This window comes from Strigops habroptila, chromosome 7 (genome assembly GCF_004027225.2).
Source record: "Strigops habroptila isolate Jane chromosome 7, bStrHab1.2.pri, whole genome shotgun sequence".
In the NCBI taxonomy this organism is placed as follows: Eukaryota; Metazoa; Chordata; class Aves; order Psittaciformes; family Psittacidae; genus Strigops; species Strigops habroptila.
In genome coordinates this window covers 27,557,156-27,579,389 of record NC_044283.2, presented here as the reverse complement: position 1 = coordinate 27,579,389, position 22,234 = coordinate 27,557,156, and the positions used below count along the sequence as shown (strand labels likewise).

General features: G+C 34.9%; 1 protein-coding gene across 12 annotated transcripts in view; it reads left to right on the top strand.

Moving 5' to 3' along the window:
- FRYL (FRY like transcription coactivator) overlaps positions 1-22,234 on the top strand; it is a 160,583-nt gene that overhangs the window by 105,011 nt on the left and 33,338 nt on the right. For 10 of the 12 annotated variants that reach the window (XM_030492105.1, XM_030492099.1, XM_030492097.1 and 7 more), the window contains 23 exons: positions 554-645; positions 1,097-1,269; positions 1,748-1,908; positions 2,432-2,542; positions 3,468-3,622; positions 3,859-3,958; positions 5,125-5,293; positions 6,068-6,327; positions 7,249-7,389; positions 8,983-9,151; positions 10,226-10,310; positions 10,691-10,803; positions 11,277-11,427; positions 11,765-11,868; positions 12,336-12,521; positions 14,193-14,397; positions 15,336-15,457; positions 15,946-16,136; positions 16,833-16,927; positions 18,157-18,764; positions 19,367-19,464; positions 20,354-20,524; positions 21,540-21,680. In XM_030492105.1, the coding sequence (XP_030347965.1) occupies positions 554-645; positions 1,097-1,269; positions 1,748-1,908; positions 2,432-2,542; positions 3,468-3,622; positions 3,859-3,958; positions 5,125-5,293; positions 6,068-6,327; positions 7,249-7,389; positions 8,983-9,151; positions 10,226-10,310; positions 10,691-10,803; positions 11,277-11,427; positions 11,765-11,868; positions 12,336-12,521; positions 14,193-14,397; positions 15,336-15,457; positions 15,946-16,136; positions 16,833-16,927; positions 18,157-18,764; positions 19,367-19,464; positions 20,354-20,524; positions 21,540-21,680 (3,801 nt within the window). The remainder of the gene's footprint in view (positions 1-553; positions 646-1,096; positions 1,270-1,747; positions 1,909-2,431; positions 2,543-3,467; positions 3,623-3,858; positions 3,959-5,124; positions 5,294-6,067; positions 6,328-7,248; positions 7,390-8,982; positions 9,152-10,225; positions 10,311-10,690; positions 10,804-11,276; positions 11,428-11,764; positions 11,869-12,335; positions 12,522-14,192; positions 14,398-15,335; positions 15,458-15,945; positions 16,137-16,832; positions 16,928-18,156; positions 18,765-19,366; positions 19,465-20,353; positions 20,525-21,539; positions 21,681-22,234) is intronic. The other 2 variants (XM_030492098.1, XM_030492108.2) reach the window with 1 other exon arrangement.

The window sequence follows — 22,234 nt, the reverse complement described above, 5'->3', positions numbered from 1 at the left end:
AGGAGCTAAGGTCTCCCTGGAGCCTTCTCTTCCCCAGGCTGAACAAGCCCAGCTCTCTCAGCCTGTCCTCATAGGAGAGGTGCTCCAGCCCTCTGATGATTTTTGTGGCCCTCCTTTGGACCTTCTTCAGTAAGTCCATGTCTTTCCTGTGCTGAGGGCTCCAGAGCTGGATGCAGTCCTCCAGGTGGGGTCTCACCAGAGTGGTGTGAGGGGAAGAATCACCTATCTCAAAATACATAGAAAGATTGGCATTTGTACGTCATTGGTTTATATGTTGCGCTTTGCTACAGCAGTCTGATTAAAAAACATTATTTTGATAATACATGTAATAGCAAACCTAGCGTAACTTGGAGTGGCAACTGGAAAAGATGTTGTTCGTTGTCTGTTTTATTAAAATCGTTAGCAATTTTGGTAGCTCATCTTGAAAGGTTGGCACCCCTGATAATTAATGCTAGTTGTAGTACAGATACGATAATGTTTTTATATGCCACTCTGGTTTTATGCTTAGTTTTTCCTCTGTTTCACTTAATTTTGTGTTTCCTCTGTTGAATAGAACATGAAACGACGCAGGCGTCGAGATATTTTACGAGTACAACTAGTACGAATATTTGAACTGTTGGCAGATGCTGGTGTCATTAGTCACAGGTAAGGGCAGCACTGGTGAGATGTGTTGTTCATGCTTCTGAATTAAGTCACTGATGTTCTTATGACCCAGTATAACAAACCTGCAAAATTCTTCAGTGAGTTTTAGTATATTGCTAAATAGATAGAAATGATTTTGTAAACCCTGGCATTTTTCTGGCTTTCTAATCCCTCTATTTCACCTCATTATTACCAACACTTGTCCCCAGTATAAGAACTAATTCTGTGGAAGGATGAGTGACTTGTGATAGTGAGGCTTGATTATTAGTTTGCTTTCACTAGAGCTTTTTTATATAACACTGAAATAGAAACTGATTGAAGAAATTACTTTCAATTAAATATTTGCAGTGATGAGGTTGTAGGATTCTTTAAAGACAGAAAAAAAAAGATTGTTTTCAAAAATCATTATATGTATTTATCATACTATTTCATTTTTTTCATTTTATTTTTAAAGTGCAAGTGGTGGCCTTGATAATGAAACACATTCCCTCAACAACACTTTACTTGAGTATGTTGATCTAACAAGACAACTCCTAGAAGCAGAAAATGAAAAGGATTCTGATACATTGAAAGATATCCGATGCCATTTTAGTGCCTTAGTGGCAAATATCATTCAAAATGTTCCAGGTATGTAAAAATGCTTTAATAAGTTCTGGTGACTGTATTTAATATGTACTACGTTACCACCACCTCTCCCAAAAAACACAACCCTAAAGAAAAATCCACTTTTCACTGACGTTTCAGAGTATTTTCATAAAAATAATTTATGCCATCAGTTTTGAATATAACTTTAGCAGCATGATTTTTTAAGAGGGGATTTTGGTACTATTTGTAAGTGTACAAATAATTTTCTTATTTAGAAAAAGTCTCGTTGGTTGGCAGTGTGTTTAAATTCTTTAGACTAAGAAATAACTTATTCTTGTATACTAGTGGCATTAAACAGGACAACAGTAAACCTACATCCAGCTATTATGAAGTTGTCATAATATGTCTTTACATTGATTTTTCCTTTTATATTCATTGTTTAGGTTTGTTTCTGGTTTACATGCTTTATTTTAGAGAATGACAATAGGTATGTATGTCTAACTGTGTGCTTTTCTTACAGTACACCAGAGGAGAAGTGTCTTTCCTCAGCAGAGTCTACGCCACAGTCTATTTATGTTGTTCAGTCATTGGGCAGGTCCTTTTAGTATCATGTTTACTCCCCTGGACAGATACAGTGATAGGAACATGAGAATAAACAGACACCAATACTGTGCATTAAAGGTATTTTATAATTTTTGAATTTTGGAAATAGATTGTTACTGTGACTTTTCTAATGCAATGGCTCTTTGAATGTGGTTTTCACATCCTTGTTGCCATTCATGACTTAGTTCTTTTTTTCTTCTGCCTTATGTGTCTTTATGACAGTTTGGCTTTTTCCTCACCATAAACTATCACACTCGCTATAGGAATTTCTTAAAATTACTACTAAATGTTTGCTTCCTGTCACTTCAGTCCTTAGTTGCCTAAGGAGAAAGGCTTTTATGTAAATATACATTAACAATCAAACTGACACGTTAACTCTTATATATGTCAGCATTTCAGTATTGATGGTTCCTTGTGTTTGGGAGTTCAGAAAAACGTGGTTTGATAATTTATTGAATAAGATATTAAACAGTTTTTTGTTACCCTTGGTGTTCCTTCCTTGATTGAATAGAAGTTAGTTTTCTGATATTTTAATGCATTTGGTAAAAGCACTTTCTGTATCTGAGTTATTAAAATGTAGTTTTTCAATTACTCTCTAAAGGCTATGTCTGCTGTACTGTGTTGTGGCCCTGTTGCAGACAACGTCGGGCTCTCATCTGATGGCTATTTGTACAAATGGCTGGATAATATCTTGGATTCACAAGATAAAAAGGTAATACACAGGCAATGTCAACATTGATTTGCAACTGCCAGTGTCTTCAACGTCTGCTTCAACAACTTTTGTGGTCAGATTGGCCTAAAAGCTTTAAAGTGGCTTAAGCTCAAAGCTGGTTTAGTAGTGCATATTTTTGTACTGTCCTTAATATGCGTATTCACCCTGTTGAGGAAGGCAGTCCCTAATCAGTCTAAGAACGGACAAAACAGAATGGAAATGGAAAGGGCAAGGAGTGAAACATTGCGTATTGTTTATAAACTAATCAGCTAGGTTAAGTTGTAGTAATGAGCAGATCTTTTAGAAACTTAAAGGAGACAGGATTTTGAACATGAGCTCTTGTAAGACTGTAGTGTCCCTCAGGGCTCCTGTAGAGTTTCAAAGACCAAGCTTTACATCTAAACAAGGCAGGCTTTAGATTTAAAAGATAGGGCCTCCATTGCAGTAAATACTATGACTACATAAAATACAGCTTCAGTGGGCTACTTTGATTCAAGAGAACATGCAAGTCTCCACGTAGATCTATCCCTTTTATCCCACTGGAATTCCTGTGTATGTTTAAGTGCTTTTCTGTGTTCGATGCTTTCAGGTCAGTGTTCAGCTTGTAGTAAGGCAAGTAAAAATAGTAAATAGCTCCAGGTAGCCTTGGAACTGAGGAATAAAAAATCACTAGAGCTATCTAGTTATTTGCTTCAATAGTTTATGACTGTATGTTCAAGTTGAACTTTAAACAGTTTGATGCAATTACCTGTTGTTATTTTAAGCTGTGGTCTCATTAGTTCGAGATGGAACAAATTTTGCATATTGCAGTTCTTTTCTTGGGCTTTTAAAAGTAAATATTTATTTGCCTATTTTATGCCGTTTTTGAAAGTTGGTCTTTTTTTCTATATTTATAAATATATATTGGTTCTTTTCTGGAATGCAGGTTCACCAGCTAGGCTGTGAGGCAGTCATGCTGCTCTTGGAACTCAACCCTGACCAGAGTAACCTCATGTACTGGGCCGTAGACCGGTGTTACACAGGTTCCAAGCGGGTAGCAGCTGGCTGTTTTAAAGCCATAGCCAGCGTGTTCCAAAACAGGTACTACAGCATTTTTCAAAACTTTAAACTTTCATTTTCAAAGAGTGTTTTCATGTAGAACTGTGTTTTTTCCTGCCCTAAAGAGAAAAGTTCTCCATTATGTGTTACTAAAGAAACTTCTCAAAGTGTTATGTTATCCCATACCATAATCCCCTGTAGATTAAACTTCTAATAAATTCAAATTTTAAAAAGCCAAATGTAATTTTACTTATTTCACACTTCCAATGTTTCCCTAGGGATTACCAGTGTGATACAGTGACCCTCCTGAATCTGATATTATTTAAAGCAGCTGATTCTACTAGGGCTATCTATGAAGTTGCTATGCAACTATTACAGGTTTGTAAGCTTATTTTGATTTTTCTTTTTCATTTAAAATAAGAATTGCGCAGTGCACTTTGGAAAAAAAACCCAACCAAACTGTTCTTATTTGCTTGTCCCTTCAGTAATGAAATACAACCTATTTAATTTTTCCTTCTCTATTTTAGTATTTAGTTAGGCCAGATCCTTACCTGGCACAAATAGACTTCAGTGGAAGCGTGTCTGCTTTCAGGAACAAAGTACTCGAGACTTGTATAATACCGTAATATCTGCTTTTTCAAGAGACGAAACTTAAATCAAGATTCATAGAATCATCTGGTTTTGCCCTGAACAGAGCGGTACATAGCTCCATTTGTCCAAAAGCACCTCAGAGAGAAGCATGTTGCTTCCTGTCCCTGTGTTTTCTAGAGCAGCAGTCAGTTTTCTGACTTTGCATTAATACCAAACATTTTTTTCATCTGTCTGTGAGGAGAGATGATAGTGAAAATCTTGTTAGCCGTTTAATTTACTTTCGTGTATTCCTTTCAGAGATCATTGAGAGATAAGCTTAATCTTACAGGCAGCGTTAGTGTTTAAATATAAATAAATGAATCGGTGCTGCTTGTGGCTCAGACCACAAGCTTTGGAGGTTTTTGAAAAGGTTTTTGTTGTCAGCTAAATTCAACAGTAAAGTGCCCATTGAAGTCACACCCCTGGTGGTATATCAGCACTCACACCACCCTTCTTTTCAGCACTATCTTTCTTCTTAAGTGAACACCATTGCTTAAGATCAGCCAAAACGGATTTTTGACGTATCATACTCCTTTAGCCTCCTGCTGCATCTCTGCTACATCAAAGATTACATTGCTCCTATCCATGTCTCATAGATTAGCAGAAATTATACTGTTTGAAAGTACAAGTGTTCAATAATATTTCACATTTTGTTGTAGAGAAATTTATATTTAATATGGTATTTCATAAAAGCAGATTTCTGAAATTTATTGCTGGAAACGCATCAAGTGGATTGAGTTTTAGCTAGTCTTCTGTGAAATTACCACAGTGTTGCTGAATGCTGTAGATGTATGGAGATCATTTAATGGAAACGTTAAATGAGAGTAGATACATGAATTTAAAAGGTGATTTTAAATAAAAATTTCCATTGTAGCTCTATACGTAGCTTCAAATTCTGAACATTACTGTTGTAGATCTTGGAACCAAAGATGTTCCGTTATGCTCACAAACTGGAAGTTCAGCGGACGGATGGGGTTTTGGGTCAGCCTTCTCCTTTACCACATCTGTATTCTGTGTCGTACTATCAACTGTCAGAAGAATTAGCAAGGACTTACCCTGAGCTAACACTTGCTATTTTCTCAGGTATGGTTTTAAAACAAAACAAAACACTTCATTGGGTCAACAGTGTTGTACAAAATGTGTAATTCTTATTTTTCAAAATTAATTTATACGTAATTCACTAAAATCAGGACAGCAGAATAAATAAATAATTTATTTATAAATAAATCATCATAATAAATGTAGAAAATGGGATTTACTCAGTGACAACTTTTGTTTAATTGTGTTTGAAAGACATTCAAGAGGAAACAACATGAATCCAAGATACTTCTACTGGCTTTCTAACAGCCACGAAAAATCATGTTAGAGAAATAATTTGCAACTGTTTCAAAAATTATTCTTCTCTTATTCTTTTTACTGTTTTCTTATTTACTGTAGATTGCTTAAAAATATTATTCCATAGCATTTTTAAACAACTGCAGAATAATAACCTCTCACCTCAATTAAAAAAACTAGGACTAATATGTGGAAGAAAACATTTTAAGTGCTTTTTTGGCAAAGTTGGTATTTTTACATGCTCTAGGTTTTTAGTTCCCTCCTCCAATTAGGGGAATACATATAAATGCATATACTAATATGGTTTCTTCAGCATACTGTTTGTCAGCAGTGTCTTCAATTAGTTCTACTGCAGACTGCAGCCTTTATCATTATGAAATGGCACTAGTTAACGAAACAAAAAAACGTGTCAACATTACTTTGTATCGCTATGGTCTTCTGGGCTCATGGTTGTTGTTATTACCAAAACAATTCTCAGTACCGATTTGCAATTCATGTATGTACCTAATTTTTGAATGACAGAAGTAAGTCAGAGAATCCAAACGGCTCACCCAGCTGGGAGACAGGTGATGCTGCATTATCTTCTGCCATGGATGAACAATATTGAGTTGGTAGACTTGAAACCTTTGCCAACTATTCATCGGCAAGTTGAAGATGAAGAAGATTCTTTGAAAGACAGAGAAATAATGGTGAACAGTAGACGATGGCTAAGAGGAGAAGGCTGGGGATCACCACAGGCTACAGCTATGGTTCTGAACAATCTGATGTATATGACTGCAAAGGTAAAACTAATTACTTAAGTGCTCCATCTTGTTCCAGTGGATTGTCGTGTTTAGGGTGCAAGAAAATTATATTCAGAGATTATGTGTTACCAAACTTTCAAGAGTTACCGTTCATATCTTGAGCTGTTTATGTATACCCGAACTATGCCGTACAGTTTTGAGCTAGTACAACAAATTAATAATGTGTAATATAAAAGTTACAGTAATTGCTATTTAGAGTAACAGTATGAGACTGTTGGTTTGGAATATAGATGCCTAGCTGCATAGATAATACCAAGTTGCCTGTATGCCTATGATCTCCAAGTGGAGTTTTGGAACCAGTCTTGTTGTCAGAGGCTGATAGACCCTCCTCCTTCCTAACTTCCAACAGGAAAAAAGTATTGGTCACATACAGTGCTCCTGCCAATTCTTCATATCTTTGAATCCTACTGATGAGAGATCATGTTTTAAGCTACAGATTAAAAACTCTTGGCAGCCTGCGATCCGTGGAATTTTACTCAGGATTGTAAGCAACTGGGAAAATGGGTCTCTGTTAAATTTAGATACCTGCCCCTTTTTTTTTTTTTAATGTAAATAAATATATAAAATTAGAAATAAATTCACATAGAAATAAAAATGTGTATTTATATTTATATAATGTATAAAAGTATACGTTATATATATAGATGAAATATATGTGTACACATACGTTTAGATGTATTTTTATCTGTTTACAGCTATAAAAGAAAATAGTTGTTTCCAGAATGTGTTTATAAAAATGAATTTATGTGAAAGTTTCATTCTGAAATCTAAAAGGCAACAGCTTCTTACAGGATTTGTCTCCTTTTTCTAGAACCTGTCCCACATGGTCAGTTCAGATCACTTTCAAATACAGTGTTTTCTAGTGGAATTTTCAGGAGAGATATTTATTTTGTTTTCTAGTATGGTGATGAAGTGGCTTGGTCAGAGATAGAAAATGTCTGGACTACTTTGGCAGACAGCTGGCCAAAGAATCTGAAAATAATTTTGCACTTCTTGATCAGTATCTGTGGAGTGAGCAGTGAACCCAGCCTTTTGCCTTATGTGAGTATGTGATACATCTCTCCTTAGTGCTGTTGATATTTTAAAAATTAGTTGTGTGTCTAGTAGCCAAGATGACCAAGCAAAAAATGAGAGGTAGGATTTCTAGTGTCAAAATCTCCAACTGTGTATTTTATGACCACTAAATACTATGAACAAATCAAATTCAGTTCTTCTGTTTGATTTGCTTTGGACACCTCTGTTGAAATTTCAGTAACACTTTCAGTTGAAATAAAAAAAGATTTACTACATCTGTCTTAGAGGATTTTTTTGATTTTGGTTTTGTTTTGGTTTGGTTTTTTTTGTTGTTGTTCTTTTGACATAAAAAGGAAACTGAAGAGTTTGCGTACTAAATTTACATTACTTCATTAGTTTATACTGAACAACTCCTTGCCATCATAAAACGCAAATCTACTGCAGCTGTTGGTCTCTGTTCATTAGGAAGAATTAAGATAGTTCCATAAGTAATATTTTCATAAAAGAATTGTTACAGCTTTTGCTGGTAGTAAAAAAACCCCAAACCCTAGATATGAAGTAAACAATCAGGAACTAATAATATTGTTAAGTTCTTACTAAGAAGAGCTTAATTTCTTCATGGCAAATTAGGGAACCTAGCTTAATGCTGCAGCCCAGAATCTTCGTGTGCATGGTTTGAACAAGGTGGCAAAGTAATTCCATGAGTCAGATGTCCTGGATCACTTGCTTACCATTCATAATTAAGTTATCTCAATAGAAATGAATCATTGAGCAGTGATGACTCAATATAGTATCGGGAGACAAAATATGAACGTACTAATGTCTAAAGTAATCAGTAACTAGCAGGCATCTGTTACTGCTTAGCAGTGACCAGGATTAATTTGCTGAAGTAAGTTGTAGTGGAGAATTCTTAATTACTATATGCTTAATAAAATATTGCTATAGCTAGCATTTATTCTCATCAGAGTATATAAAGGCCTTGAGCATTTTGGGAATTAAACATTTTTTTCCCATGCTGTAATTTAGGATAGTCCTAAAAAGCAGACAGATAATAGAGTAAAATAAAGCATCTGTCATGCCATGTAGGGAGTGTAATTATTCTTGCGTGACCAAGTATTAAACCAAAAAATCTCCACCCCACTTGAAGCCCACTCAAAACCAGTTTTATTTTTCATCAAAGCATGTGTTGAGAGCACTGCGGAATAACGTGAGGAAAAATATGATACCTGCTGGAGAAGCAGTAGTGTAGACACAACTGCGAAGTATCAAAAAGAAATCATATCAGAATACATTTGCTCCAGTGTTGATCTCAGATGTTGCTAAAACCTTTATAAGAAAATCTTTTGCTGCTTAAATAAGTCATTGCACTCAGAAGACTTACCTTGCTCTTGCGATGTGTTTCTGATGCTTCTTGCTATTGATGGCTGTGAAAGCAATTTGGTTTGCTTTTAGAACTAGAGTAAGTTTCAGGTATCCTCACTTGCAGTGCAGGTAGATAGTAACTCTAACAAGTTGTGACGTTCAAATCTCTTGTTTTCTTCCTTTTTTTTTAATCAAGTCACTGCAGTGAAAATTCTATGTACATACTATTTTATATACATATACTTTTTTTGATGGCAGGTAAAGAAAGTTATTGTTTATTTGGGTAGAGATAAAACAATGCAACTACTAGAAGAGCTGGTGAGTGAACTTCAGCTTACAGATCCTGTCAGTTCAGGAGTCACCCATATGGATAATCCACCATATTACCGCATTACTTCCAGTTACAAAATCCCCTCTGTCACTTCAGGTGAGAATTTCTTAACTTAAATTTTTGTTACTGTCAATGAGAAACATGCTGTCATCAATCAGTTATATTCGAGTTCATCCTTAAATATTCAGTAGGAGTACAATGTTCTGTTTCTAAAAAGAAGTTAAGGTTTTAAGTTCCGTTACAGACACAAGATGCATCCATAGGAATTTATTCAAGAGGATTTAAGTACACTTAGGAGAATTTATTTAGAAATAATTAACAATTAGTAATAGATAAATCATAAAAAAAATACAAAAAGTGCCTACCTCATGCTTCAATCCAAGAATATGCTGAGAAATGTGTGGAAAAGTTGTCTGGTTTTGATGAAGCATCTTACAAAGTGAGCCACAAAAGACATGAATGGGAGGGTATCTAAGCAAGGACTTAGCTTTTGTACTGTCAACGTTACGAAGCAGCCTGGGCCTATAACATAGGGATTATCTGGATCACAAGATGAATACATTGGCACTTGTTCATGAAAGTATTTGGAAAGTATGAAAAAAAATTACAGAGCTCTTGCACTGTAGTGTAATTGAGAGTAGCAAAATCTGTGGGGAGGGTGCAAAATCATTTCTGATTGTGGTTTTCTGTTCAGTGTGAGGCTTTCAAGTTTCTCTTGAAAAGAAATCTATACAAGCTAATAACTGTGGGCTGTTAGGTGTTAATCACTAATGTGCTTGTGGTTTGAATTAACTGCATACCAAAATCCAACTACGTTTTACAGATTACTATGACTATAACATATAGGAAAGAAAGAAACAGGTCTCTGCTTCAAAAACAAGCCTTTCTACTTAATTTACATTGAAGACTCAGAGATTACTAGAATGGATTCTTTTGGGTTTTTTCTTCAGTTAGTGAAGTTACAGTAGCTGCTCAGAATCTTTTAGTCTAAACAACAAGTTTTTCTTGCATGTGGAAGTAATTTCTGTGGCTTATTTTGTATTTGTGCCAGTTGCTGTAGTGTAAGCCTGGTTAGGGCTCTTGGCATGGACAAGTAAATAAGGATCATCATGTAGTGCTTAATACTACTTTTCTTATTGCCCAATCTTTTTCTTTGTCCATAATTCGCAGGTACCACTTCCAGTAGCAATACAATGGTAGCTCCCACAGATGGCAACCCTGACAGTAAACATATAAAAGACAATATTGAAGAGAAGTAAGTATCTCCTCAAAGAGCAGAGGTCGCGTAATGTATTTGTGCAAGATCAAATAGCGATTTCATTGTTTTGCTCAAGAGTGAGAACAACTTATGTATAATGGTAACAAATAATTTAAGGTACTTGAATATTAATGAAAATGAGCTAACAGAAATATAAGTTATAGTGGACTATCTCCTTGAATCCCCTTAATCTAGCATTGCTATAGAAGGTGTGTCTTACACAGCTAAGATGCGTTGGCATCATATTGATTGTCCTCGTAAATTGAAATATTTTTGCGTAACACTTAGTTTTGCTGAAATACAGTTCTACTGGGAGACCCTGATTAATTTTTGTCACAGAATGCCAGTTACTAATGCTGCTTTATTTGTTCCTACAGTTACGTACATCTAGACATCTACAGCGGGTTGAACAGTAACTTAAACCGCCAGCACCACAGACTAGAGTCTCGCTACAGCAGCAGCTCTGGAGGATCATATGAAGAGGAAAAAAGTAATACTTTTATTTAAAAATACTTCTGTGGATAGGAAACAACATTTACACAAATTAATACTTTTGCTGAAGGTTTTGGAATGTGAGGAAATGGGCATATCAATGGGTTTTGCATGAACCTATTAATACAGGTGTTTTGCATTCCTTGGTCTTAGTACTGCTGTTGAAATCTAGAAAATGTTTGATTACAATAGGATGTGCAAGGAAGATAATACGCTTTCTTTCCTTCCCTCGTCCTCTGGAATGAGTTGTGATCATCTTCACAAAACTCTGTTATATGCGTAGCTTTAGTGGAATCATCCTTATGCTTCTTTTTAAAACTTTGTCCAACTACTACTGTTTAAGGCTGGTTCCCCCTCTTCCACCCTCCCAGATCTCAACGTTTCAAGAATTTAAAAATACTTCTTTAAAAGACTATATAATAGAGAAACATATTGTAACTTCTTTTCTGGTTTAATTATCTATTGTGTTAGGTGATTCAATGCCTCTGTATTCAAACTGGCGGTTGAAGGTGATGGAGCACAATCAAGGAGAGCCTCTGCCTTTTCCACCTTCTGGAGGCTGCTGGTCACCACTGGTGGATTACTTGCCTGAAACTTCTCCTCCGGGCATGTCTCTTCACAGGTAACTCTTAACAATGCTGATGGCAATTCATTATGTTTTAATTTGTGTTGCACAAATACAGTAATGGAAATGCAGTAGATTTAACGAGAGCAGATAGTACATTTGTTTTCTGCGGTTTTAGTTACGGGTCTAGGAGTTTAAGATTTCTCAGCCTTTTCAGTTGGAGGACTGAAGTTTGTCTATCTTTTTTGCGAGCATTCTGCTTTTCCTTTATAATACGACTTTGTGGATGTTTGTAGATTAAGAAAGAATACTGATTAGCAGCATATTAGGCTCTTCGCAGCTCTTCATAAAGCTCATGTTACATTCTTCTAACAAGTAATTTTTTGTCTTTTAGATGCAATATAGCAGTGATCCTTTTGACTGACTTGATAGTTGACCACAGTGTGAAGGTGGAATGGGGAGGATACTTGCATCTTTTGCTTCATGCAATTTTTATAGGTAACTAAGTTCTTACAGAAGTATGTCTAGTAATTTAAGAATTGTAGCTATTTATGTAGCTGTTCTTTTCCACATTTAAATTAATATTTGCCGTTGTATTGAAACCTCATTAATTTGTTAATATTTACAATATTTTAAAGAATTCAACTAAATATCTTTCAGCTTGATTAATACGAATATAATTAAGAGGTTTTTGGAGTTGTTTGAAGGCACTTTTCTGTTGGAGTCACTTTTACCTCTTGTAGAAGACACAGTAAAATTCAGATTTTTTTCTGTTTCTCTGTATAGTGATTTTCATACAGGTCACAGATTTGGTTCTTACTGCTGTGTGAGAAACAAGAGAATCTATTAATGTTTGTAAAACTGTATGCTTTTGTTTTGTAGTTTGGATACTGCTATTTTTTAAATAATTTATTCAGCATGTCGTTGGAATGTAATAAAACTTTTCCATTTTCCTTTTGTATTAGGTTTTGACCATTGTCACCCCGAAGTCTATGAGCATTGTAAACGACTGCTTTTGCATCTACTGATAGTGATGGGATCTGGCAGTAATGTCCAGTCTGTTGCTTCTGTCCTGCTCAGAAACAGAGAGTTCAATGAGTCCAGGGTGCTCACTGTCAAGCAAACTACGCATTTAGATTATACCTTCACAGGTATGCTTTAGATTAAGTGTTGCTTGTTAAAATTACGTGGAAGGTTATATTTTCTTGCAGGCATTATCAAAGTTTCTGTTACTTGTAGTATTTTCTGAGCCCTTGGTATTAAAAATAATTTCTTCAGATTTAAATTAAGTCAAATAGAATATGGTTCACATTAGCACTTTGTGCCCTGTCATTGGAGTAGGGAGCACAGTTAAATGATTAAACAGTAGTGGAAACCACAGAGGGAGCTCTATGTTTCGGATCTGCAATAAAGCAGCTTTTATGATGCCCTTGAAAATAAAACCCCAGCAGATGATATCTCTTACTTGTTTATAGCACCTTTAAATTTCTGACTTTTGTCAGCTGTAATTGCATTGTTCCTAGGCTGTCAGAATACTCTTTTGAGATATTACCTTTTAATGTTTACCATAGCATTACGATATTGTAATTATACAGGAAATTATACCTTTTCTATGTATCTCTTTATGAAAGGAAAATTTTTACAAGCCTATTGTAGTTTCTAAAGAAATATGAAATAGTTGATTTTTTTTAAATCTAGTATTTTGTATTATTTCAGTAGGTGGCAGCATATTGCTATGCAAACTATTTGGGTTTGTTCACGTCAAAAGTGGTTTTGTCAGTTAACCAGAAAAGTCTGTTTTGTGAATTTGATATTCATAGCAATGAAGAATTAAAAAGTGGGCATAATGGAAGGATTCTTTCAGGTAGACCAGTTTGCAGAACTTTATGGTGCACCTGTATGGTGATCTATACAAACTATTCCATTCCTAATCTAATTCCTACGGTTTGGGGTAAATAGCCTAACGTGACACAGTATTTTGCTATTATTAAAACAGAAATATCTGATAGAAAGTAGAATAAGATCAGCATCAAACATTTCCAGCTGGTGATTAAGATAAGGTGATTACAGGTGTGCATGCCTACTACAAGGTCAGAAAAGCTGATGTTAAATTATACTTGAACCAGCTAATACCCTGTCCAAACCCTGTGGCTCTGTAGAGAGAAAATTTGTGGTAGATGTCAGGGAGTCTCAAGCTCATGAACAATAGTTACAGTCAGAGGTTTGTGACCAACTTTTCTGTGCCTGTTTACTTTCTCCTAGCATGTCTTAGATAGATAGAGGTGCAATGTGGGGGGTTACTGCAGTTGTATTTTATTGCCATGCGGTCCTTTACATGGAGAGAAAAAATGTACAGCAGCAAGATTAACTTTGCACAGCCAGAGGGGCTCTGCTTGGAGTTGATTCACTAGCAGCTAATACTTGGTGTTCACTGATATAAAGTGGTGTCAGTTGCACTGGACTGAGTTTTAACAAAAAAAAAAAAAATTATTAGGAAGTAGATTATAGAACTTGTCTGAAGTTACAAAGATGAGGTGCCTCAGAAGCCAATGAGCTGACATATAACCAATACAAAATCAAACATAATTCAGTGTTTTTAAAAAGGGAACTAGTAGTTCCTTATTAAGGAAGGGTCCAGTTATGTGAAGACTTTGTATATATCGGGCTTGTTGATTTCGTTGAAATTATTGCATCCGTTAAATTATTCTCATTATGTTTGCTAAATTACTGATTTTTTGTTTTAGAGGGCTCTTTTTTTCTTTTTACATATTTAGTATTAATTGTCAACTTCAGAGTGCATAATCATCTTGTTTTTATTTCAGCAGGTGTTAATGATTTTATACCTGACTACCAGCCCTCCCCAATGACAGACTCAGGGCTTAGTTCAAGTTCTACCTCTTCTAGCATCAGTTTAGGAAATACAAGTGCTGCCATTTCTCATCTGCACACCACAATCCTCAACGAGGTTGACATTTCAGTAGAGCAGGATGAAAAAGTGAAAACTCTCATAGAATTTATTACCTCAAGGTAAGATATCAATTTTCGCTTTTGTCAAGGCATGTGTTTTGTAGAAATATGACAAAACCTTTATTATTTAGCATCATGTTGTCTAATTTTGTCCCTCTTTTGTCACCAGTAAGAGCCAGCTTAATCCTGAAGTGTTTTTAAGTAATACAGCCTATGAACAACTGTAACTTTCCAACAATTTCAGAGAATTTTGGCCACCCTTTTGTGTCCTGAGTTTTTAGAACTCTTTTGCCATGTTCTATGCAGGTCTGTTATTTTTGCTTGCCGCACAGTTTATAGAATTCCCTTTTCCATCTAAAGAATTAGGGCTGGAATACATAAAGTGATTAGGGAGCTGTAAGATTTGTGTGGAGTTTGTGGATTACCTGGTAGAAGAGACATGGCTATTTGGAAACCAAGAATCTGTGGCAAAGAACATCTGTAAAACTGTGTCAACACTTGTGCAGTTTGTGTGATAGTTTATATAAAGCTTTTAAGATTGTGTAGATCTGAAATCCCACCTCTTTCTCAGAACTTTTGATTACTTATGATTTACATCAGCCTAAATGTAGAATAGTGTGGTGTATTGATGCGAAGAAAATGGGAAGAAAGGAGGTTGTTTTAAGAAATGCGTAATGGTGTTACTTCTACTGGTTTGTTGTTAGATAACTAAATATTGTCTAACAGAGAATGCCTCTTCCTAAACTTAATGCTGTTACTTCAGCTGGATCTAATATATTGCTTTTCACCTTGTCTTAACTTCTTGCATATTTTTATATAATACTGGGCAGTTGTCAAACTTCTTCCCAATTTGTGCTTGCAGTTCTGAATTGTTTCTTTTATGCAGTTAGTAGATTCTTTTGCAGTTAACCTTAAGATTAAAATAACATTTAAATAATATTACTATCTAAGACTATGTTTTATATTCTGTTATGTTTACTCTATTTTTATATTTTTAGGAAAAGAGGCCCACTTTGGAACCACGAAGATGTTTCAGCCAAGAACCCTAATATAAAGAGTGCTGAACAGTTAACTGTGTTTTTAAAGCATGTGGTATCTATATTTAAACAGTCTAGCTCAGGTATGTTAGAAAACAGTCAATGCATGATAAAATGTCCAAGTCTGCAAACTAAATAAGTTTTTTGAATGCCTGTAAATGTACAGGTTATCTATAAAATCACTCTAGGTGGTCACTTATTGCTTCTAAATAATAGATTTTTCTTGTGTATTGCACACTTGGTTCATGTTTCTATTACGACAGATTTAAATATAATCTTTTAGGAATGAGATAATGGAATCATAGAATCAACTAGGTTGGAAAAGGCCTTTAAGATCATAAAATATCTTACTAGTTTATTGTGGACCCTTAATATTCAAATCATAAGCATTTTATCTCTACAAGTACTTCAGATGTTAACTATTATGGAATACAAGTTTACATGCAAGAAGGATGTTTGAAAGTAATACTCCTTGAGAAAATTACTTTGGCAATATACTCTTAAATTCAAGTGGTTTTGGGGATTTTTTTATGATCCATTGTGCTGCTTGAGCATTTATTTGCTTTTATAGGAGGATTTCAATTGGAACACCGTCTCAGTGAAGTTGCTTTGCAAACTGCGCTTTCCTGTTCCTCTCGACATTATGCTGGGAGGTCCTTTCAGATTTTCAGGGCTCTGAAGCAGCCTCTTACTGCATCTACACTTTCTGATGTTCTCTCCAGACTAGTAGAAACGGTTGGAGATGCAGGAGAAGAAGCTCAGGTATTTTAATTTTCCCCCCGCTGTATTAGAAAGTCTGCCTAAATGACATACTTTCAGTTTTATTTTAATGACAGGAGAATTTAAAAGCATTTTTTTATTCAGTTGCTCTTTATTTTTAAATAAAGATATTTCAAATATCAGAATGGTTTTAATCATGGCACTTTCTGAATTTTCACTAAATTAATGATGAAAAGATGAGGTGTGCACATTCTCTGCTACAGCAATAGGAACTTGCAGAGAGTTTGATACATCTGTTTCCTGAAATCACCTTCTCTTTCGTAGTTAGAGAATCCTGAGATCAGCCATATAAAAAATAATTTAGGTTTTCTTTTGTAACATAACCTGATCAAGTGTGAACAAACATCCAACTTAGTGTTATTGTACATCTGGAAAAGTGGATCTAATCTTTTAGTATTGCAAAATGCAAGTCTAAATGACTCCATCCTTAAAGTCCATCCTTAGAAATAATGCAAACCAGAATGAATTCTGTGACTATTTAGAAAAATTGTGTTTTCCCCTGGCTTGAAGCTATAATGCTAATTTGATCTCTCATCAGAATTATGTTCTAATTGAAGCATAAAATAATAATTTAGCTATTGATACTGATCTCGTGTTTTTATATTACTACCCAGTAGATTTTCTGTGATTTTCTGTGTGCATATTGCATCGTTTATAATGACTTGTGGCTTTCCCCAGGGTTTTGTCATAGAACTGCTTCTGACCTTAGAGTCTGCTATTGATACATTGGCTGAAACCATGAAGCATTATGATCTGCTTTCTGCCCTTTCTCAGTAAGTTCTTTTATTAGCAAACTGCATTACACATTTTTATACATTTGGATTATGAAAGATTTGTATTACAAATGTAAGGAATAATTTCTTGTCTTTGCCAGAATAGTTGTATCGCTATAGCAAAATTGCTTGCTTTTATCATTCTGTCTCAAGCAAAACTCATAAGAATATTGATGTTCTGAAAAGGATCTCTGCTATCGTTCCACCTTACCCTGCTCAACAATTTAAAAAGAAAATTAAAAAAAAAAAAAAAAAAAATGGTGTTCCAGGTTTTCTTATGGCTCAATTCTGAAATGTTGTCAGTTCTTCTGTGACTTCTCAAAAATAAAGGCACCGAGTACATTCAGTACTTCCTTTTTAAATCAGGCCCTAGTGACCTTGATTAGTAGTGTAATTTCTTGAGGGCCTTATTTTTCCCCCATATGTATAATGAGGGTAATAGCACCAATCTTCAAAAGACAATTTTAGCTTATTTAAAGTTCACGGATGAAAACTCCTGTACTGCAATAAATACTTTTATTCCAGTGTTAATACAGAAGAGATTTCTTCAGTTACAGCAAATGCTAGCGTCAGATTAGTTGTCCATATATGAGGGAAGTGTAATTGCATAGTCTGAGTCATTTGTGTGTCTCATTATAGTCTGAGTGGTTAACTCAGTGACTTTTTTTCAAACTGAAAAAAAAAAATCCCTAAATGTACATTGCTTGAATTCATGACAAAATGGTTGAAAATGTTGAGATTTCTAGGGATATATTCTGTTTCTCAGTTATCAGAACTGGAAGGTGTTGGGTTTTCTAGGTCTGATTCTTCAAATAAAATATAAGGTAATAAGTAAATAATTTATTAATTCATTTCTCTACCACATATATGAGTAAGTTGGAATGTTACATCTTCGTTCACAGATAATCTTTTACATGCTATAGGCTATTTTTTCGTATTTTACTGAATTGTTATGTAATTATTATGGTATTCTGGGATTGTAACAAATAGATTTGGTAGCAGAGATAACAGGACACTACAGTCTTGTTCTTGTTGCCGTAAGGATATTTTAGTGTTTTAGATAGATAAATTCTGTACTTTCATATAATAGTCTTCCAGTGATGAAGTGTTCACTGTATGCGTGTATGTGTGATTAGTGTAGCATCTTTTTCCTTTCTTCCCTTTTTCTAAACTGTATGTTATTAAAGTGTTTTGTGTGGAATAATACATGATATTGATTTTTATTTTAGAACCTCATACCGTGATTCTGTAATGGGAAACAAGTATGCAGCTAATAGGAAAAGCACTGGACAGATAAATCTAAGCACAAGTCCCATTAATAGTGGCAATTTTTTGGGATACTACAGCAATACAAGGAGCAATTCTTTAAGACTGAATTTAATCAGTGAGCGGAGAGGCGACCGTCGGCGGAGCAACACACTGGATATAATGGATGGAAGGATAAATCATGGTGGAAGTTTGGCCAGGACTAGAAGCCTTTCCTCCCTGAGAGAGGGAGGGATGTATGATGTGCAGCCCACTACTGACCCTGTCAACTTGATGGCCACCATATTTTGGATTGCAGCTTCGTTGCTGGAGTCAGATTATGAGTATGAATACCTTTTGGCTCTCAAGCTGCTCAACAAGCTTCTTATTCACTTGCCTCTGGATAAATCAGAGAGTCGGGAAAAGATAGAAAAGGTGCAGAGTAAACTGAAATGGAATAACTTTCCAGGCCTTCAGCAGCTTTTCCTAAAAGGCTTTACTTCAGCATCTACACAAGAAATGACAGTTCATCTCCTCAGTAAACTCATCACAATTTCCAGGCATGCTCTGGTGGATCCATCTCAGTTAGCAGGTATCTTTAGTAGATGTATGTGTGGTGAAAATATGTTTTTTCATCAAATTAAGTGTAATCAAAATAAGTAGTAATTATGCATTTGCCTTAAAAAAAATCCCTTCAGTTAAATGCTTTTTGCAGTTATGACTATTATAGTGTTAAATAGTGGGAATACATTGCAGATTATAATTACCTGCCAAGAAATACCGCATGTAAACTGTATGTATTGACTATTAACTTTAAACTTGCTTACAAGTGAGTTTTAGGAGCACATGTATTATTTTTCATGATCTTGTGCTGCCTAGCTCAATTAGTACTATTTTAAACTTTTAGAAACAATGTGACTGTACTGCCTAAAGCTATCAATTTTCCTGATAGCTTCACTTAATTGATCTGATGATGATTTTATTTTCATCTTACGCATATTTATACCTAACACAGACACATTTATGTACATTCTGCATACATACACGCTTAGGTACATGTATGTGTATTTATATATCTGTGTGAATGTATGTGTCATGCTGTAAGGGTTCTTAAATACCAGGTAACTCCACATTAAATTAAGTAATATTAAAAATCTTTGGGGCTTATGTAACTGTGTTTGTGTGTATGTTTAGGATTTCCCCTAAACATCTTGTGCCTACTTCCTCATCTGATCCAACATTTTGATAACCCAACTCAATTTTGTAAAGAAACAGCTGACAGGATAGCTAAGGTATGTAAAATGATGCTTGGAGAAGTACCCAGCACTTTATATCAGCATTGTTTCTGTATTCTTCTGCTATCTTATAATTTTACCTTATTCTAATAGTAATATAGAAATAACTGTAAAAGGTCATATGTTAAAGATGGGATCCAGTCCTAATTTACATAGTTGGACCTCATATGAACCCTTGAGTTTCTCTTTGTCAATGAAAAAGTTTATTCCATAAAATTAGCTTATTCCATAAAATTGAGATGTAAAGTACAAATTTCCTTATTAATGGTATCAGTTACTTTTTCTTAACTTGTCTGATTTTTCAGCTTGTAATTTTAAATATAAACTTAATCAGTTTTTAAGCAATCTTCCTAATTTACTAATGAGAAGGAACTGATCCTTACTTTTTGGACTGGAGAAGAAAAGATAGTATGTTTGTCAGTGTCTTTTAAAACTGTACACGATACACACCAACAATCTCCAGCTAGGGTGGTGGTACTCTGGCCTGACAGAATGTATTTTAAGTGGAAAGGGGAGTAAGTGCTGTCTATCATAGGAGGTGCAGTTGTAGCCTTCTGGCTGCCCAAACTATGATTCATTAATGACTTACCTGTGCACAGGCTGCTTCAGAGGACCACATGCCTGATGTAAATCTGGAAATTCTTTCTGTCCCTTAAATACTTGCACTAGTAGCTAGGGACACTAGTTGAGTGGTAGATAAACTTGGAGCGTGAATGCCACAATACCAAAATTCAACAGAAACTGAAGGTGTTGCTTATGTGATTAGTTCAATTTCAGTTATTAGAAAAACAGAGTGAAATCTGGGAGAAGTGCAGAGTGACTTGTGAATGCTTAGGTTAAACAATTGTCATTTCTAATATAATTAAATATGCTTTTTGCTTTTCAGGTTTGTGCAGAGGAGAAATCACCCACTCTTGCCAATCTGGCTCATATGATGAGTTTATACAGCACACGCAGTTATTCCAGAGACTGTTCTAACTGGATTAATGTAGTGTGTAGATATTTGCATGACTCTTTCTCAGATGCCACATTTAACCTCGTAACTTATCTTGCAGAGGTAAGTTTTTAGTAAAATGTATCTGAGGTTAACAATCTGTGATCAACACTACATTTACTCGTTGCCAGTTCCTTATTTTTCATGATCCTGAATATTGGTGGGGAAGAAAGCCCACCTTCCATGATGAAAGAATAATATTAAAATATTCTAGGATACACTAAAAGGATGACTACTGCCATTTTGGAGTTCAAAAATTTAAATATACCTAGAAATTATAATCCCTCTAATGAAAGATCCCTTTTCATGATCCTAGTGTTTCATAATCGGTATTTATATTCTGTGCTATGTGAATAAAATGTGGACACTGTCTTGGCTTTAGTAAAATATACTCGGTGCAAATTTTAAGAGACCCTTTTTTAGCCAAGTACACATTTAAAGATGACCTTGTCACAACTTAAATTAAACCTGGAAATTATTTTTTTAAATTTTGTGTTGTATATAATCAAAGAAAATTTCAATTGTAGAATGCAGTACCTTAGTCTGCCAGCCATTCATACAGGAAAATTGCTACTATCTTTAATAAAGTACCTTGTGTGAAAAGCTTGTAGACTTGTCCTTGAAGTATGTAACTTCAAACTGAAGATATTTTTTAAAATATTTGTACATTCTCATGAATGACTTTATATGCCCTTATTTTGTTTGTAAGATTGTGTGTACCAGCCGCCGTTAATGCAAAGGTGTAATTGTCTTTCACTCAGCTTTGAGATTTTGAATTTGTATCAACACTTCTGTTTAGTGAGAAGTGTTTTATTATGAGGTGCTTTAGGTCTGTGCTAACCAATAGTCAAAGATCAGGGGGGTAAGAACTGAATTAGGACAGAGAACACTGTTCTGATTTTTAATACTAAAGACTAAACTTCTCAAGTTTTGAAAAACATGAAGTGGTACACTGAAGTTTCTTAAAGGAGGAAATAAATATGTGTGGAAGTTAGCTATATTTTAATGTTTGTTTTCACTTTCTGCTACCACGAAAGGCCCTAATTAAATTCTGTATTTTAAATTTTTTTTTTTTTAGCTGTTAGAGAAGGGGTTATCCAGTATGCAACAGTCCTTACTGCAGATAATTTACAGTCTTCTGAGTCATATTGACCTATCCACAGCACCAGTGAAGCAGTTTAATTTGGAAATCATAAAAGTTATTGGTAAATATGTTCAGGTAGGTTCTATGAAAAACTATAAAAGCCTTTCTCTTATTATCAAAGTGGCAGTGAAATTACACTTGAATTTTTGTGGGGATTACTTTATTTCGACATAAAAATGGCTGTTCAAGGTCAGATTTCATACTATTTTATTTTTTTGTCCTATGTACTTAATTCATTATATGCTTATGTATTTGTCCAATTTGAAATACATCTTGTGGGACGAGTGTACATGGGTGAACGTGCATCTATTTGCAGATATAGGCAACTGCTACATATGTTGTTTGAGGACATGATCGTTCAGCTATTAAAATGCAGGGAAGCCTTTACTGCTAAATACTGCACAGATGTTTTATTTAAATGTAGATGTTTTCAAAATGAAGTTTTACAGTTAAATACATACTTAAATCACTTTCACCAATATATCTGTGGGGAACATTAAGGTGCACCTTAATGAATTTGAGCGCTTTTTTTATTAAAGTCCCCAAAAGATGAACAACAGTGTTTTGCCCTAGGTAATTTGATCTGTTGTACTTGGAACACGATTTACTGAAAACCTATTTCACAGAAG